The 15,337-nt window shown below is 41.2% G+C and overlaps 1 protein-coding gene across 1 annotated transcript in view; it reads right to left on the bottom strand.

Annotated features, from left to right (window-relative positions):
- Nucleotides 1-15,337, bottom strand: part of Poln (DNA polymerase nu) — a 176,292-nt gene that overhangs the window by 110,659 nt on the left and 50,296 nt on the right. The window contains exons 12-14 of the mRNA XM_047567251.1: nucleotides 9,513-9,569; nucleotides 8,641-8,694; nucleotides 7,922-7,987 (exon numbers count right to left, since the gene is read on the bottom strand). Coding sequence (XP_047423207.1) covers nucleotides 7,922-7,987; nucleotides 8,641-8,694; nucleotides 9,513-9,569 — 177 coding nt within the window. The remainder of the gene's footprint in view (nucleotides 1-7,921; nucleotides 7,988-8,640; nucleotides 8,695-9,512; nucleotides 9,570-15,337) is intronic.

The raw sequence follows: 15,337 nt of genomic DNA, 5'->3' as shown, positions 1-15,337 counted from the left end.
TCAAAATCACAACAAAATACCAGCATACGTCTACTAAAATGGCTAGACTTTAAGAATGACCATACCAAGTGCTGGCGGGGATGTGAAGATTCCACTGGTGGAAAACTTGGAATGGAACCACCATTGGACCCAGCTATCCCACTCCTTGGCCTATATCCACATCATCAATGTTTATAGCAGTTCAATTCACCATAGCTACATTGTGGAACCAGCCTAGAGGCCCTTCAATAGATGAATGCATAGAGAAACTGTGATATATATATATATATATATATATATATATATATATATATATATATATATGGCTTTATGGCTAAATAATATTCCATAAATATATATGGAATATTATTCATTCATAAAGAAGAATAAAATTATGGCATTTGCAGGTAAATGGATGAAGTTGGAGAATATTATGCTAAGTGAAATAGGCCAAGCCCATAAAAAAAAGGTCAAATGATTTCTCTGATAAGTAGATGATGATACATAACGGGGGGGCAAAGGTAAGGGAAGAATGGAAGAAGGATGGATTGTATAGATGGAAATGAGGGGTGGGGAGGGGGCAGGGGGAAGGAAAGATAATAGAATGAGACAAGCATCATTACCCTATGTACATGTATGATTACTCAAATGGTATGACTACTTCATGTACAACCAGAGAAACGATAGTTGTACCCCATTTGTGTACAATGAATCAAAAAATTTTTTAAAAAGAGTGTCAAATGGTAGGGCTACTTTGGAAAATAGTTTGACAGTTTCTTTTTTTTTTTTAATTCTCCTCTTATGTTTTATTTCTACCCTTCTCCTTCTCCCAGATTCATGCATTTCTATAAGTCAGTGATCTTTATATGCAGGGCCAGGCTCCTGGGTCTTCCAATCAGATGTTCCCTTTGAACAAAACATAATTTTTGAAGCCATCTTTCAGTCAAATCTCCCACCAAATCTGAACAATACTGAGGTTAATGATAATTTATTATGGGTTCTCTACATGCCAGGAATTTATTATCTCAGTTAATCCTCTTAACTTTTACTCTTACCATTTCCAGGTAAGGAAACAGCCTCAGAAAGGAAAACAACTTGCTAAAGGTCACAGAGGGGTTACCAGGTGTCAGACCTAAGATTTAAACTGGGTTTCTCCAGCTCTTTTCAGCAATAGGTATTTACCTCACTTGAATTTATTTCTTTGCCCATAAAATGGGCGGGAAGAAGAAAAGAAACATACTTCCTTGCAGAATTAATTTTAAGGATTAAATGAGACAACATAAAAAGCCACTGCACACAACGGACTTATATTAGCCATTCTGTCCATTCTCCCTGTGGCTTGAATTTCTTTATGGACTAGATCTTTGCAGGAGCCCCTCACAATAGTGCTCTCACTGCAAGGCACCCCCCATACAGTCAGCAATCTATGGCATGTAGGAAATGTCAGCAGAGGCTCCCCTGATGCTTGTTTGTATTTCACAAAGTATTTCTCTTGCTCTTCACCTCACTGATGAGAGTCGCTGATGCTTTTACAATGCCGAAACACCAGTGAGGTAAACCAGCTTTCCCAAGATCACAGTGGTCTTCCATAACAGAGACAGAACTGGAATCCCGGTCAGGGGGAAGACCAATCACTGAGCAGGCTAAGGCAACACTAGGCTGTGCTGAGCGCTGACCACCTGGTCTGTCTCACCTCACACCCAAATTGATGAGTTGGTGGTCATGAGGAAAATGGAACTCAGAAAGGTAAAGAAACTTGACCAATGGCCTGACTCGCAAGTAGAGAACACAGGTTCACACCTAGTTTTCTGTCACTCTGGGTTCTTAGAACACGACCTCCTTTAAAAGGTGTGTTTATAGGGTTCTCGTTTAAAATTACAAAATGAGGGCATGTCACTTCAGGCACAGTCCTCCCTGCCATCTTGAAATTATTTCTATCTAAATCTAGATAGTTTAAATTTTATAAATTTATAGGAGGCAGGTAAGAACAAACCACAAGTAGTTCTTGAAATCACCCTAAGAACAAGGGCCCCCAGCACATCTCCAACTACACTGTTTCCTGTTTCTACCAGGTGAAGCTGGCTCCTGCCCTCTGGAGAGGACAAAGGACAAGCATATCCACAGAAGTTTTTCTGTTCCAACACTGTACCTGCCAATTAGAACTTTTGGGTTGGTGTCTAACACCAACCAGGTAGTTCCTTTACTTCCCACTGATGATAATAAACATGATCATTATTTCTTGGGGACAAAACTCACAGTTGGTGAACAAAGTATCAGGTTACAACTTGGAGCCAGAGTGCTATCACTAACAACTACACCACAAACACATGACTTGCCTTTGTTCTGCTTCCTTCATGTCATCTGTGGGGTGGCAGAACAGTAAGTCCATGGCAAGTTCAAGCATCATTACAAATTAGCATAATCAGAATAGAAACTATATATAGGAAAGCTACTAAGTGACTAAAAAAAAAATCAAATCTCTACACACAGGTAAAAGACAAACTCCCAGCAGTTTTTGTTGTTCCCACCCACCTCCTCCCCAGGAAGCAGGGCTTTATTCTGCAACATGGAGGAAACAGGCTTTGCCCACCTGGCCCAGACATAAATTGTTACAACTCAGGTACTGGCCAGCAATGCCCCTTGTGGACCCCATGCAGGATTCTAAAGACAAACCAGAGCCGGAAAATTCTCAACTTTCTTCCCATAAACATGCCTATATAGTTATTTACAGAATTCACTTTTACACTGGTATCAAAAATTATACTAGGGGGCTGGGGATATAGCTCAGTTTGTAGAATGCTTGCCTGTCAAGCACACGGAAGAGTCTTCCTTCATGGATGCATACTGTGTCCACGTAAGGCAGTGACTCCATATAGCCATGTTTCTTCCCTGAGGATTGAGCCACGATTCCTTTTCTAACTGGATACTAGGGACCTTTAAAATGCTCACCTTTCTTAAAATTTCTGGAATCACATTCTGGCAGATTGCAATCCTCTTTCTATAGATAATTCCCGTTGATTCAACTATTTTTTCCTCCACGATTTTTACAGAGATGACATTTTTGTCCATGGGGTTTGGATACTTTCGGAGGAAGCTGGCGACCACCTGCTCGAAGGGGTACTTGTACACCTGGTGCACGTCCACCGTGACCCCCATCACCGCCACGGACCACGCCTCCGCGAGCGCAGAGCCGCGGGAGCGCTGCCGGGGCCCCAGGCGCCCACGCCCAGGCGGCCAGGGGCGTGGACTTTCCGACAGTTTCTTAAAAAGTAAAACATGTATCTACTGTATTACCCAGTTATGAGAGTCCTCAATTTTACAAAAATGCAAGCTGATCTATTGTGACAAAAAGCAAGCCAGTGGTTGCCTGGGACACATGTACAAGTTGAAGGTTGAGGTAAGGAGACACTACAAAGGGGCACAAGGATACTTTAGGCATTAATTTGGTATGTCTACTATCTTGATTATGGGAATGGTTTCCTGGTAGTACACATATGTCACAATTTAACGAAGTATTTGTGATATATATGAAGTTTCTGGCATATCAATTTTATCTCAATGAAGCTGTTAAAAACTTAAGTCAAGGTTCCCACTCCTAGCAAGATGTAGTATGCACACTTCACTGACAGAATGCACAGGGCAACAACCTGAAGAGCTGACATATTAACAGCAACAGGCAGACTGGAGAAGCAGACCAGAATCTAATGTACTACCAGACAGGCAGTGAGTTCACCATTTGTTCTTCTCAGTCCTCTCCCATAACTTGGTAATGGACACAGGGCCAATGGCAAAAGTGTGAGGCAGAGCCACATTACCAAAGCCTCAGATTTCAGGTTAGAAGGCCCAAAAAAGAAAGTGCCAAGGAACCAGAAATAAGAGGAGAAAACATGGAGAGAAAGGAGCTTAGGAAAACAATACCACAGAGTTGTTTAAAACCTCTGGGCTCAGCCTCTAGCTGAGCCTGTGTAGTTCTCATCCTGAACAGACCCAAGGATAACACCTGAGATAGGTGAACCAACAGAAAGCTACTCAATTCCTAGACTGACCACAGGGTGGCTGCCAAGCGGAAATGCGTAAATAGTACTGCAGAGGCTTTGACAAGAGAACATAGCGTCACCACAACATGCAGGTGAGAAAACTCGCAGCTGAGCCTGACCAAGCTGAATGCCCACTAAAACAAAGATAGCAACATTCTAATGGAATTTTTAAACAAGGCCCAGATTCATGATATTCTATATGTCTAGTAAATAACTCAGAATTACTGGCCACATAAAGAAAGAAGAAAGGAAATCTCAACTTGCATGGGAAAAGACAATCAAAAGATGCCACTAAGGTGATAAAATGTTGGTATTTTCTGACAAAGACTTTAAAACAGCTATTGTAAAAATGTTCCAAAGTGTTTATTACGTATGTTATGGAGACTGGAGCTGAATCCATCAACTCAACTATTTTTTTACAGTTCTTAAATAAACCATAACCTGTTACACCTTCATTACAATGTCAAAATAGAGCGAGAGATGTAAGTAAACCATAAGACAAAAACATTATACGTTTTCCTATTATCAGAAACAACTCCAAGCAGAATAATGTGAGTGTGGGTGGCAATGAGCTGCAGCAGAGTCAGCAGTTAGCAATGACTTCCCTCTGAGAGTTTGCATATGCAAGAGAAAACTGGGAAAATAGTTTTATAGAAAACTATAAATATCTGGAAAACAATGTGTCATGGTTTGAATGGGTGTCCCCCGGGAGTGTTCGCAGGTGAAATGATGAGATCACGGGAGCTGTAACTGATCAGTCCATCTTAGTCGAATGGGCTAACTGGGTGGTAACGGTAGGCAGATGGGGAGTGGCTGGAGCAGGTGGGTCACTGGGTGCACGCCCTGGAAGGGAGCACCTTCCCTGCAGCCCCTTCCTTGCCCCTCTGTCTGATTTCCAGCCACCATGAGGTGAGTAGTGCTTTTCCTTTGCCACCATGCTCCCAGAATGACGCTCTGTCTTACCTCATGCCCAGAGCGACGCCATCAGCCCACCATGGAATGAACCTTTGAAACTGGACCAAATAAACGTTCCTTCTCTAGACTGTTCTTACCAGGTATTTTGGTCAAAGTGAGGAAAAGCAGACTAAGACACAATTATAAATTGTTTTTAAAAAAATATTTTAAAATATTTTTAAAAATATAGGGTTGGGGATATAACTCAGTGGTAGAGTGCTTGCATGAAGCCCTACATTTGATCCCCAAAAGCACCACATACACACAAACAAAATCATCAGCTATATTTTGTGCACTTTAAAGAAAAACATATTACAAATTCCAGTCATCTTATGGCAATAATAACTGGTTAAATAATAGATGGATTCAAGTTTTATGTGTAAAAAAAACCAGAAGCACTGAAGTTATAGGAAAATAGAGGTAAACATTCAAATAATCTTGGACTGAGAAAAGCCTGCCTGAGATGATACAAAGCAGAACCAACAAGGGACTGCAGTACAGGGAGAGTCACTGGCAACCATAGGGAGAACACTGCCATCCATGACTCAGGGCAGAGACGAGGGCTGTATGCAGTTGCAAGTAAATCTGATAGATCTATGAAAAACAAAAAGGGAATATCCTTTGACCCCAGGACTCCACACCTGAAAATCTGCCCCAAGACAACATAAAGCCATACAGTAGGACACAGCACATGATGCTTACTCAGAGGGTTCAACATGCCCTGTATAGGGCACACACTGACAAGAACAAAGTGGACATGTCAGATGGCCTGCAGGGTTCCCACAGCAGGTGCTGACAGAGATAAGCAAGAGACAAAGACAATCCTAACTGAATTATCCTGGGTTCAGTCCATAGCACCATGGGGCGGGGAGGGGGGCACATCATTTTAAATATGACAAGACAGAATATATATCTAAAAATTAAAAACAAAAAATGGAGAAAAGGAATTCAACATTATATGAAGGAATTAACCTTTACTATATTAAGAGCTTTATTATACCAACAGAAAACACAGATATCCTCAGAGAAATGGCAAATATTACCAGCAGGCAATTCATGGAAGAATGATTACTGTATGTAGTCAATCTCACCATCATTTTTAAAGGAAGAGACATTTTTTAAAAGAGTCTGGAAGTAGTAACCAAAACGAAAGCTATGTTGGTTGGATCAGAGGATGGGGCCTTGTACATCATGTGGTGGAAACACAACTCTTCTAGAGGATAAGTTAGCAATGGAAAGCCTTAAACAGACACGGCTATCTTGACTCAGAAATTCTCTCTCTAGGAATTCATGCTATGGAAATTGTCAGAAAAATACACATATAGGTATGTCTATGGCATCTCTCCATAAAATAAAATTACAACTGAAAACAATCTAAAAGCCCCTCAGCAGAGACAGTTGATGCATAGATGCAATGCAGCTGTTGAATCAGTGCCTGAATGCATGTGTTGTTTATACCTCCTCTTTTCAAATGTTCAATTGAAACAACAGAAAAATAAGTAAAACTAGCTCTGCATTGAAAACCTAAAGGAGTGCTACCTGCAAATCAGCACCATTAGAAACTTGTGGAAGAGAGTAAAGTCTGACAAGAGGTTCATCTAGACATGTAATGGAAAACAGGAACTTATAAGCCCAACAGGAAAAGCCAAGGTCCTCCATAAAAAATGAGTTTTGCCAGCAGAATTCCAGAGTAACTCCTGCATGAGAAGCATCATCAACTCAAAGAATGGGCACAGTGCATGTGGTTACTGAGAAATTAAACCAAGGGCAATAAGACAGTAGTGCTTTCTCTCAGAGGTTTAGGTTGGTGTTGGCATGGGAATTAGTGTCACTTAGTATCACTATTACTGTCAGCAAGGTCTAGACCACAGAGGAGTTTCATAAAGTGGGCTGCCCAAGTGACACCTTCCTGGATGGGTACTAGTCCCACTGAGACCCAAGAACTTATGGTCCTAGAGCTGGTGGCTTGGCCCAAGAGGAGCTACCCTAATACCAGTCCCTTTCTCCTCCTCACACAGCCACCACCAGCAGGTCAACAGGGTGCCATTTCTGCCTATGTGCACTGGCTACACTATATGTGTAGGTGTCCTGGTGAAGCCTGGCTGCTAACCAGGGACCGATGGGACAGATGTATTACCAAGGAAAGGGAAAGACTTACATTCTCTTACTCTATAAACCTTCACATTACTTGAATCCCTTTACCGTGAGCATATATTCATAATTATATATATATATATATATATATATATATAATATAGTATATATTCAAATCTCACACATTTAATTCACATATATAAATACAAATATAGACATAGATCAATATTGATATAGCATCAAAAAAGCATAATATAAAACAATGGTTTTATTTTTGTAGAAAAAATAGTATTTTATAAATAACATGTGCTAGCAAAAAGTATAGAAAGACACAGGATGTTAACTAACCACAGTTAGTGCTGCATAAAGGCAAATTTTATTAGCTTATATTTGTTTCCTGTATTTTAAGGAACTTTTTCTATAATAAGAAATTAGTGACAGGTCTTCTTTCCATCAGAAATATAGAACTATTTAAGAGTTAATTATTCAAAGTGTTATTAAAGCTGCATAATAAACCCAAGGGAACTTATAGCTTTTTTCACCAGAAATATTCCTCAAAAACCAAAAAAGAAGGTGGCCCTCAGAGGCATTCCTGGAAATCAGAAGTCAACAGCGCAAGCCTGGAAGGAAGATTGAGGGAGGTGGGCCCCTTTTGTTCTCAGCACTGGAGAGCCCAGACTCTGGGTGGGAGGAACTCCTTTCCCAGCATATAGAGGTGCTGCATAAGCACCAACGGAATGCATACACAAAATAAAACGCACGCATCAGTATGATGTCTTCTCCATGCCCAAGCACATATCTAGGCAAAACTTCAAGCCAGGCATGGAACTGGCATTTCATGAAGAGCACTCACTTACAGGGTGTGTGGCTGAAAGTCTTCCCGTCACAGTTCCCGTGTGATTCCATGTGGAGGAAATGGAGCCCTGTATCAATTAAAAGAATCAGCTCAGACTCTGGCAATCTCAGAAGTCAAGAACATGCTGGGCCCTTCACCCACAACACAGCACTCACTGTTGCACCAGAGGTCAACAAGCACTGGCCCTGAACTCCCAACCCCAAAATATCCTTGGGGTTACAAAGTCCTGCAAGGATCAGGGGTGGGTGAAAAGGAAGCTTTCCCCTAACCCAGGGAGAAGCAGCAACAGGACACACAGGGTTCTGTGTCACTTAAAACCTGTGTGTGGGGAAGAGAAAGACGATGGCTGTGGTGGACTCAGGTGGGCTGTGCAGTGCAGACATGTTCTGTCACTTGCTGTGTGACCTCAAAGAAGGCAGAGAAATCTCTGACTGCAGTCTCATGTTCAAACTAAAATGACAACGTCTACCTCGAATGGTTCTGGTGGGATACAGCGGCAGATGTGAGTTCAGGAGGCCAGAAACAGAGCTGCCTCCTAGGTAGGAGGTCCTAAGGCTCAGCACTAGCCTGGGCTAAGGAGACCTGAATAATAGACCACAGCACACAGTTCCAAGAACAGCAGACAGTTCACCGTTTACTAGAATTACAAGTCTTGTGTGTATCTGAACTCACACAAGCCATGTTCCTTAATCACAATTTCTTTTTTTAAGCCTCAGTTACCTTTTTCATGCAAGCTAGTAATCCATCTACAAAGGTTGACTTGATCTTGTGAACCTAAATGACGAAGATGAGAGTAATCATTTTGTTTGTTTAAGTACTTATACAGGAACAAGTGCCACCACAGCATTTTACACAGTGCCAGGCATATGCTTCTGAAGTCCTCATATGAACTTGGTGGTGCCAGGATTGAGTAACACTGACCCACTGAGAAAGATGCCACCCCTCCCTTTGAAGATAACCTATTATTCTGTGATAATTCTAGATTTATTTTAAAAAATTACAAAGATAAGCAAATAAATGAAGAGTCAGCTTAGGATCCCCTGTGATGGGCCCTTTCTAGTTCTCTCCATGACCTCACATCAGAAGAAAGGCTAGTTTGGTAGTAGTGCATTCTGCACACAGATAGCAGGCCACAGGCTCAGTAAATAACAGACTGGTTGCGCAATGGCAGTTATCAAAGTGGCTCACAAACAGAGGACTCATGAAGTAATGGGCAGGTGTGTGAACAGCGAGAGAGCAGTGAGAGGAGGAAAGGGTTTGTCCTTAACACTGGCAAGTGCTGCTGTGTGAAGATAAAAGGCTGCCTGGAACCCGGAACTGGGGGCGAGGGGCTTTTGTGAGGGCTGGTGGAAGTCACATCCTTACAGAGGTCACAGTAAGGACCTGTTCTCAGTGTTCTTCCATTCAGGAGCCCAAGAGCTCTCACGACTGGGCGGGGCTGCCTTCAGACCGGAGGTGCTGGGGTGCAGGAAGTAGGGCTAACACAAGGCCAAGGTGAGAACCGTATTCTTCTGTCACACTGCCAGCACATTTCAGCAAACGTGAATGGTTCTTCTGCCATCCACACCACTTATAAAGAGTCAACTACTTACCTGCCTGTATTCCAAGATTGTCTTGGGTAAGGGATGAAGGTCTTTCAGAGAACTTAACTAAAAAGAAAAATTTTAAAAGGAAATATAAATCACCAATGTAATTCCTTCATTTCGATATTTCGAACATTTATTTTTATCTACAGAAAGTCCCAGCAATAAATGATGAAATTGAGCATACTGAAGACTTGTAATAAACTCAGTTTATCAAGCATCTTAATCCTAATCTCTTATGAAATCATTCCAGTGTTCACATGGGAGCTAAAAGCACTTCACATTTGTTTGGCAATAGGTTCTCTTAAGATTTATATTAATGAAATCTAAACTCCATGTAGGGGAGTAAACCAAGAAAATACCTACAATGGGTAGCTCAGTGTTTTTCACCAACAACAAATATTTGACTTATATGCCAGTCATCTGTGCATAATTCCAGTGAGAAAGCACTGAAATATGACTATAAAATTTTTAGCTAATTTTAAAAATCAAAATATAGCATGCATACAGGAAAGTACAAGATCATAAGAACACCGTTTGTTAAAGTATCACAAAATAAACACAATTGTATAACCACTGCCTACATCAAGACACGGAACACTCCATACATTAATTTTGCTTAACAAATGCCACAGTTCTGCTGGACATATACATACAGAGAAACTGTAATAAAAATTCCAGCTCACTCCAGCAGACATGCTGCCAGCTCTCCAGGATAAGGTACAGCCTACCCCCTCAGCAATGTGTGCAAGTTCCAGTGCCTCCCCATCGTGACCAAGGCATGCTATCATTGGTCTTGACTGTAGCTGTTTTGGTAACTGAGAAGCATTATCTCAGTAGTTTTAGTTTGCATTTCCCCCAGTGAATCATAAAGTTGGCCACAATTCATGTATTTATTGATCAGTTGTATATCTTTTTTCATTAAGCTCCTTCTAGTCTTTTACTCATTAAAAAAACTGGTTTGTATGTCTTTCTTGATAGTAGAAATTTGTTATTTACTTAGCATGTTAGTCTCCATATCCATCCATTTACAGGCAAATGTCACAAAGTCAACCTTCTTTATGGGGGAGTAATACTCCACTGTGTATATTTATACCACATTTTCTTTATCTATTCATCTACATCTATAAGAATGGGGACCTAATAGAATAAGATAAATTCTATGTTAGTATAATTATATCAAAATGGATTCTACTATCATGTATAACTAAAAAGAACCAATAAATAAATAAAATAAATAAAAGCAAAAAGTATTAAGCCCTCAAAAGAGAAATGTTTGATCACATGAAACTCTGCACAAAGTACTGCAAATATTGAAGATCAGAGGCGGAGGTTGTAGATTGCTACAGCCCTGCTGCCTCATCAAAAGCTGTGCTGGCTCCAGGTACTGCATTCCTTTCTAATCTCTCTTCCATTCTGGCCACTCCAGAGTCGCTCTCTGCCCTCTAAGTATCAGGTTTTTGCAGTTTAATGCCATGGTTGTAAAGGTTGGCTGCACATCAAAATCAGTGGAGAGCTGGACCATGCCTAGACCACCCCACTGATTCCAGTTCAGTGGGTCAGTTGTGTGCCTGGACTCAGTGCTTTCCAAACCCCCAGCTAGGGTAGAGGACCTCTGCCCACGGTGATTGCAAGAAGTTGGCTGGCAGTTTTCATATGTACATCTCCAACATGGGACTTGTCTTAAGCTCCACCCCACAGACAAAGCCACCCAGGTGACATGGTGCAGTAGCACCTCACATGCCCTTTTGTTCTAACAGACCCAAGGCTGAATGCTTGACACCCCCAAATAAGCCATTTCTTTCTCCAGTTTCTCTGAGTAGTGGCCATGTCTCTCTGATCATATGCAGAACTCAGAAAACATGCCACTGCTGTTCATACTCACAGCAACATCCCATTCTTTCCATTCTAAAACTGCTCTGAAAACCCACCTGCTTTGCTCCACTTCACTGTGGACCACAGTGACGATCTACTTATTAGTGAGTGTCCTCCATTCTCCAACTAACTACAAGAATGATCTTTTTAAAACATATCTAACACTAGAACGGTGGAAATCCAAAAACCTGACAATATCAAATGTGGGCAAGGATGTGGAGCAACAGGAACTTCCACTCATTGCTTGTGGAAATGCAAAATGCTATCACCACTTTGGAGGACAGTCTGTTGACTTCTTACAAAACTTAACACACTCACCATATGATCCAGCAATTGTGCTCCTTGGCATTTACCCCAAGAAGTTGAAAATTTATGTCTATGTGAAAATCTGCACACAGACATTTATAGCAACTTTATTTGTAACTGCCCAAACTTGGAAGTAACCAAAGATGTCCTTTGGTAGGTGAGTGATAAACTGTTGGTACATCCAGACAGGGAAATATTGTTCAGTGCCGAATAATATTAGCTACCAAGCCGCAAAAAGACATGGAAGAAGCTTAAAGTGCATATTGCTAAGTGAAACAAAGCTACATACTGTATGATATCAGTTATAGAATATGACATTCTGGAAAAGACAAAAATATGGAGACAATAAAAATATTAGTGGTTGCTGGGGATGGGGATGAACAGACAGAGCACAGAGGATTTTTAGGGCAAGGAAAATACTCTGTAAGATACTGTAATGGTGGACACTTCATTATATCTGTTCAAACTCACAGAATGTGCAACAGGGTGAATCCTAATGTAACGTGTGGGTCTCCAGCATCCCTGGCTCTCTAGCTTGCACAGGTCTCAGTCATGGGACCTCTCAGTACAGGTTCAGCAATCAGAACAAGCTACCACTCTGTGAGGGAAGTTGATAGTGGGGGAGATCATGCCTGTGTGGGGACAGGGGGTGTATGGAAACTGTACTTTCTGCTCAACAATTTGTGAACCTAAACTGTTTTTAAATGGTCTAATAAAATACATATTTATTTTTAAAAATATTTTTAGTTGTAGAGGAACACAATATCTTTATATTACTTTTCTTTTTTTATGTGGTGCTGAGAATTGAACCCAATGCCTCACATATGCTAGGCAAGTGCTCTACCACTGAGCCACAACCCCAGTCACATATTTATGTTTTATTTGTTCTAATCAGTTATACAGGACAGTAGAATGCACATTGATACATCATGCATAGATGGAATATAATTCCTCATTCTTCCGGTTGTACATGATCTGGAATCCCACCAGTCATATAGTTACATATATACCCAGGGTAATAATGTCTGATTCATTCTACTCTCCTTCCTACCCCCATGCCCCCTCACCTCCCTTCACTCCCCTCTATCTAATCTAAAGTAACTCTATTCTTCCCTAGCCCCCTACCCTTATTGTAAATTAGCATTTGCATATCAGAGAAAACATTCATCCTTTGGTTTTTTGAGATTGGTTTATTTCACTTAGCATGATATTCTCCAGCTCCATCCATTTACTGGCAAATGCCATAATTTCATTCTTCTTTAAGGCTGAGTAATATTCCATTGTGTATGTGTGTGTACGTGTGTATATATGTATATATATATGGCATATATATATGTGTGTATATATGTGTGTGTGTGTGTGTGTGTGTGTGTGTGTATGTGTGTATCTCACATTTTCTTTATCCATTCATCTGTTGAAGGGCAGCTAGGTTGGTTCCATAGTTTAGTTATTTTGAGTTGAGCTGCTATAAACATTGATGTGGTTGCATCACTGTAATATGCTGATTTTAAGTGCTTTGGGTATAGGCCAAGGAGTGGGATAACTGGGTCAAATGGTAATTCCATTCCGAGTTTTCTGAGGAATCTCCGTACTGCTTTCCAAATGGGTGCATGAATTTGCATTGCCACCAGCAATGCATGGGTATAACTTTTTCCCCACATCCTCACTAACATTTATTGTTGTTTGTATTCCTGATAATTGCCATTTTGACTAGAGTGAGATAAAATCTTAGAGTAGTTTTGATTTGCATTTCTCTAATTGCTAAAGATGTTGAACATTTTTCATTTATTTGTTGATCGATTATATTTCTTCTGTGAAGTGTCTGCTCAGTTCCTTAACCCTCTCATTCTATAACTACATTTTAATTTTTAACACTATTTATTTGTGCTTCATTTTTAACCACTCTTAGCATTAACTTGTATATTTTTAAAAATACATATTTAATGGGCTGGGGTTGTGGCTCAGTGGAAGAGCATTTGCCTCACATGTGTGAGGTACTGGGTTCAATTCTCAGCACCACATATAAATAAATAAATAAAATAAAGGTCCATTGACAACTAAAAAAAAAAATATATATATATATATAAAATACATATTTAAGATCCATTCCAAAGCTACCCATTTTACTAAAAGCCTAAATTCCTCATCTTGGCCTGTGGAACACAGCATAACGGGGTCCTCATATACCTCTCAGTTGGTCACCAGGCTGCAGCTACTGAACTCTGAGCAGCCAGAGCCTCCCCGTTGCCAGGCCCTGCTCCTCATTCTTATAATGGGAAGTTCTTTATCTCCAAGCTTCCCTTTTTAAATTGTTTCTGCAGGCTTCTTTCTGGACTAGACCTACAGTGTGCCACTCTTCCTAGCATTTTTTCTCAGAATCCTGCTTCCATGCGAATGGGTCTCATGCCACTAGATACACGTGCTCTTGTGATGGTTGATCTTGGGTATCAATGTGACTAGATTAAAGAAGACCTGAAGAACTGGTGAAACATTCTTTCTAGGTGTGTCTATAGGGTGTTTCCAGGGCAGAAACACCTGAGTCTTAGACTGAGTGGGGAAGATCCACCCTCACTGGATGGGCAGCATCATTCAATCAGCCAAGGCCAAAAGAGAACAAAAGAGCAAAAGAAAAGTGAATTTTCTCTCTTCTGGAGCTGGGACACCTTTCTTCTACCCTTGGACCTCAGAACTCCGGGTTCTCTAGCCTTTGGACTCTAGCACTTACATGAGTATCCCCCTGGGCTCTCAGGCCTCTGAGTCTTGAACTGAAAAGCCCACCATCAGCTTCCCTGGATTGAGGCCTTCACACTTGGACTGACCATGTGACCAACATCCCTGGGTCCCCAGCTTGCAAAGAGCCAGTTGTGAGACTTCTCATTCTCTACAATCACAATTTCCCCTAAGAAATTCCCTCTCATGTATCTGTCTCTATATATCCAGTTGATTCTGTCTTTCTGGAAAACCCTGATTGGAAGTTAGTTCATGACAACACAGACCCTTGCCCCCCCAAATTATAAGCAATGTCCAATGCAGAAACTAGGGCTACAATAAATGGTTATCGATAAAAGAGGGAATACATCTGTCCTGTTTGTGGCCTTATCCCAAAGCCTAACAGAACACATGATGCATACTAGACACCAAGCAGAGGGTATGCATGCTTGACCAGGGGACCCTTGTCACCTCAGTTAGTTGGGGGTCTGAGAGGCAACTCTCAGGAATGATGAATGACTGGCCCAAACTGCCTGCAACACAGCAATCTGACACTCAGACCAGGCACTTTCCCAGCATCTGAATCCCCTCCCTATGATGCTCTGAGAACACATGACTTTATTGGAGAAAGAACACCAAAGCCTCCTTCGGTTTGTGATTAAGGGGAAACCCTTATCCTTCACTCCTGTGTGTCTACTGAGGGGTAGGAATTCCCACTGTTCCCCAGCAGGATCTCCGCTGGACACCACAGATCTACAGAACACCCTCTGCTCAAGTGCAAATAGGTTATGTGCTCTGCACCCCATGTTGGTGAGCTCTGACAGTGAGTGTCAGAGAACTGGTATTGTGAGATTATGTTCTCTGACCACAGTGCTTTTACCTCAGAAATCAATAACAGAATATCCCAAAAGCCCCCACACATTTGGAAATTTTAAGACACATTT

Source organism: Sciurus carolinensis, chromosome 10 (assembly GCF_902686445.1).
Source record: "Sciurus carolinensis chromosome 10, mSciCar1.2, whole genome shotgun sequence".
Classification (NCBI taxonomy): domain Eukaryota; kingdom Metazoa; phylum Chordata; class Mammalia; order Rodentia; family Sciuridae; genus Sciurus; species Sciurus carolinensis.
The sequence above is the reverse complement of the archived record's forward strand: the minus strand, read 5'-3'. Positions and strand labels throughout refer to the sequence as shown.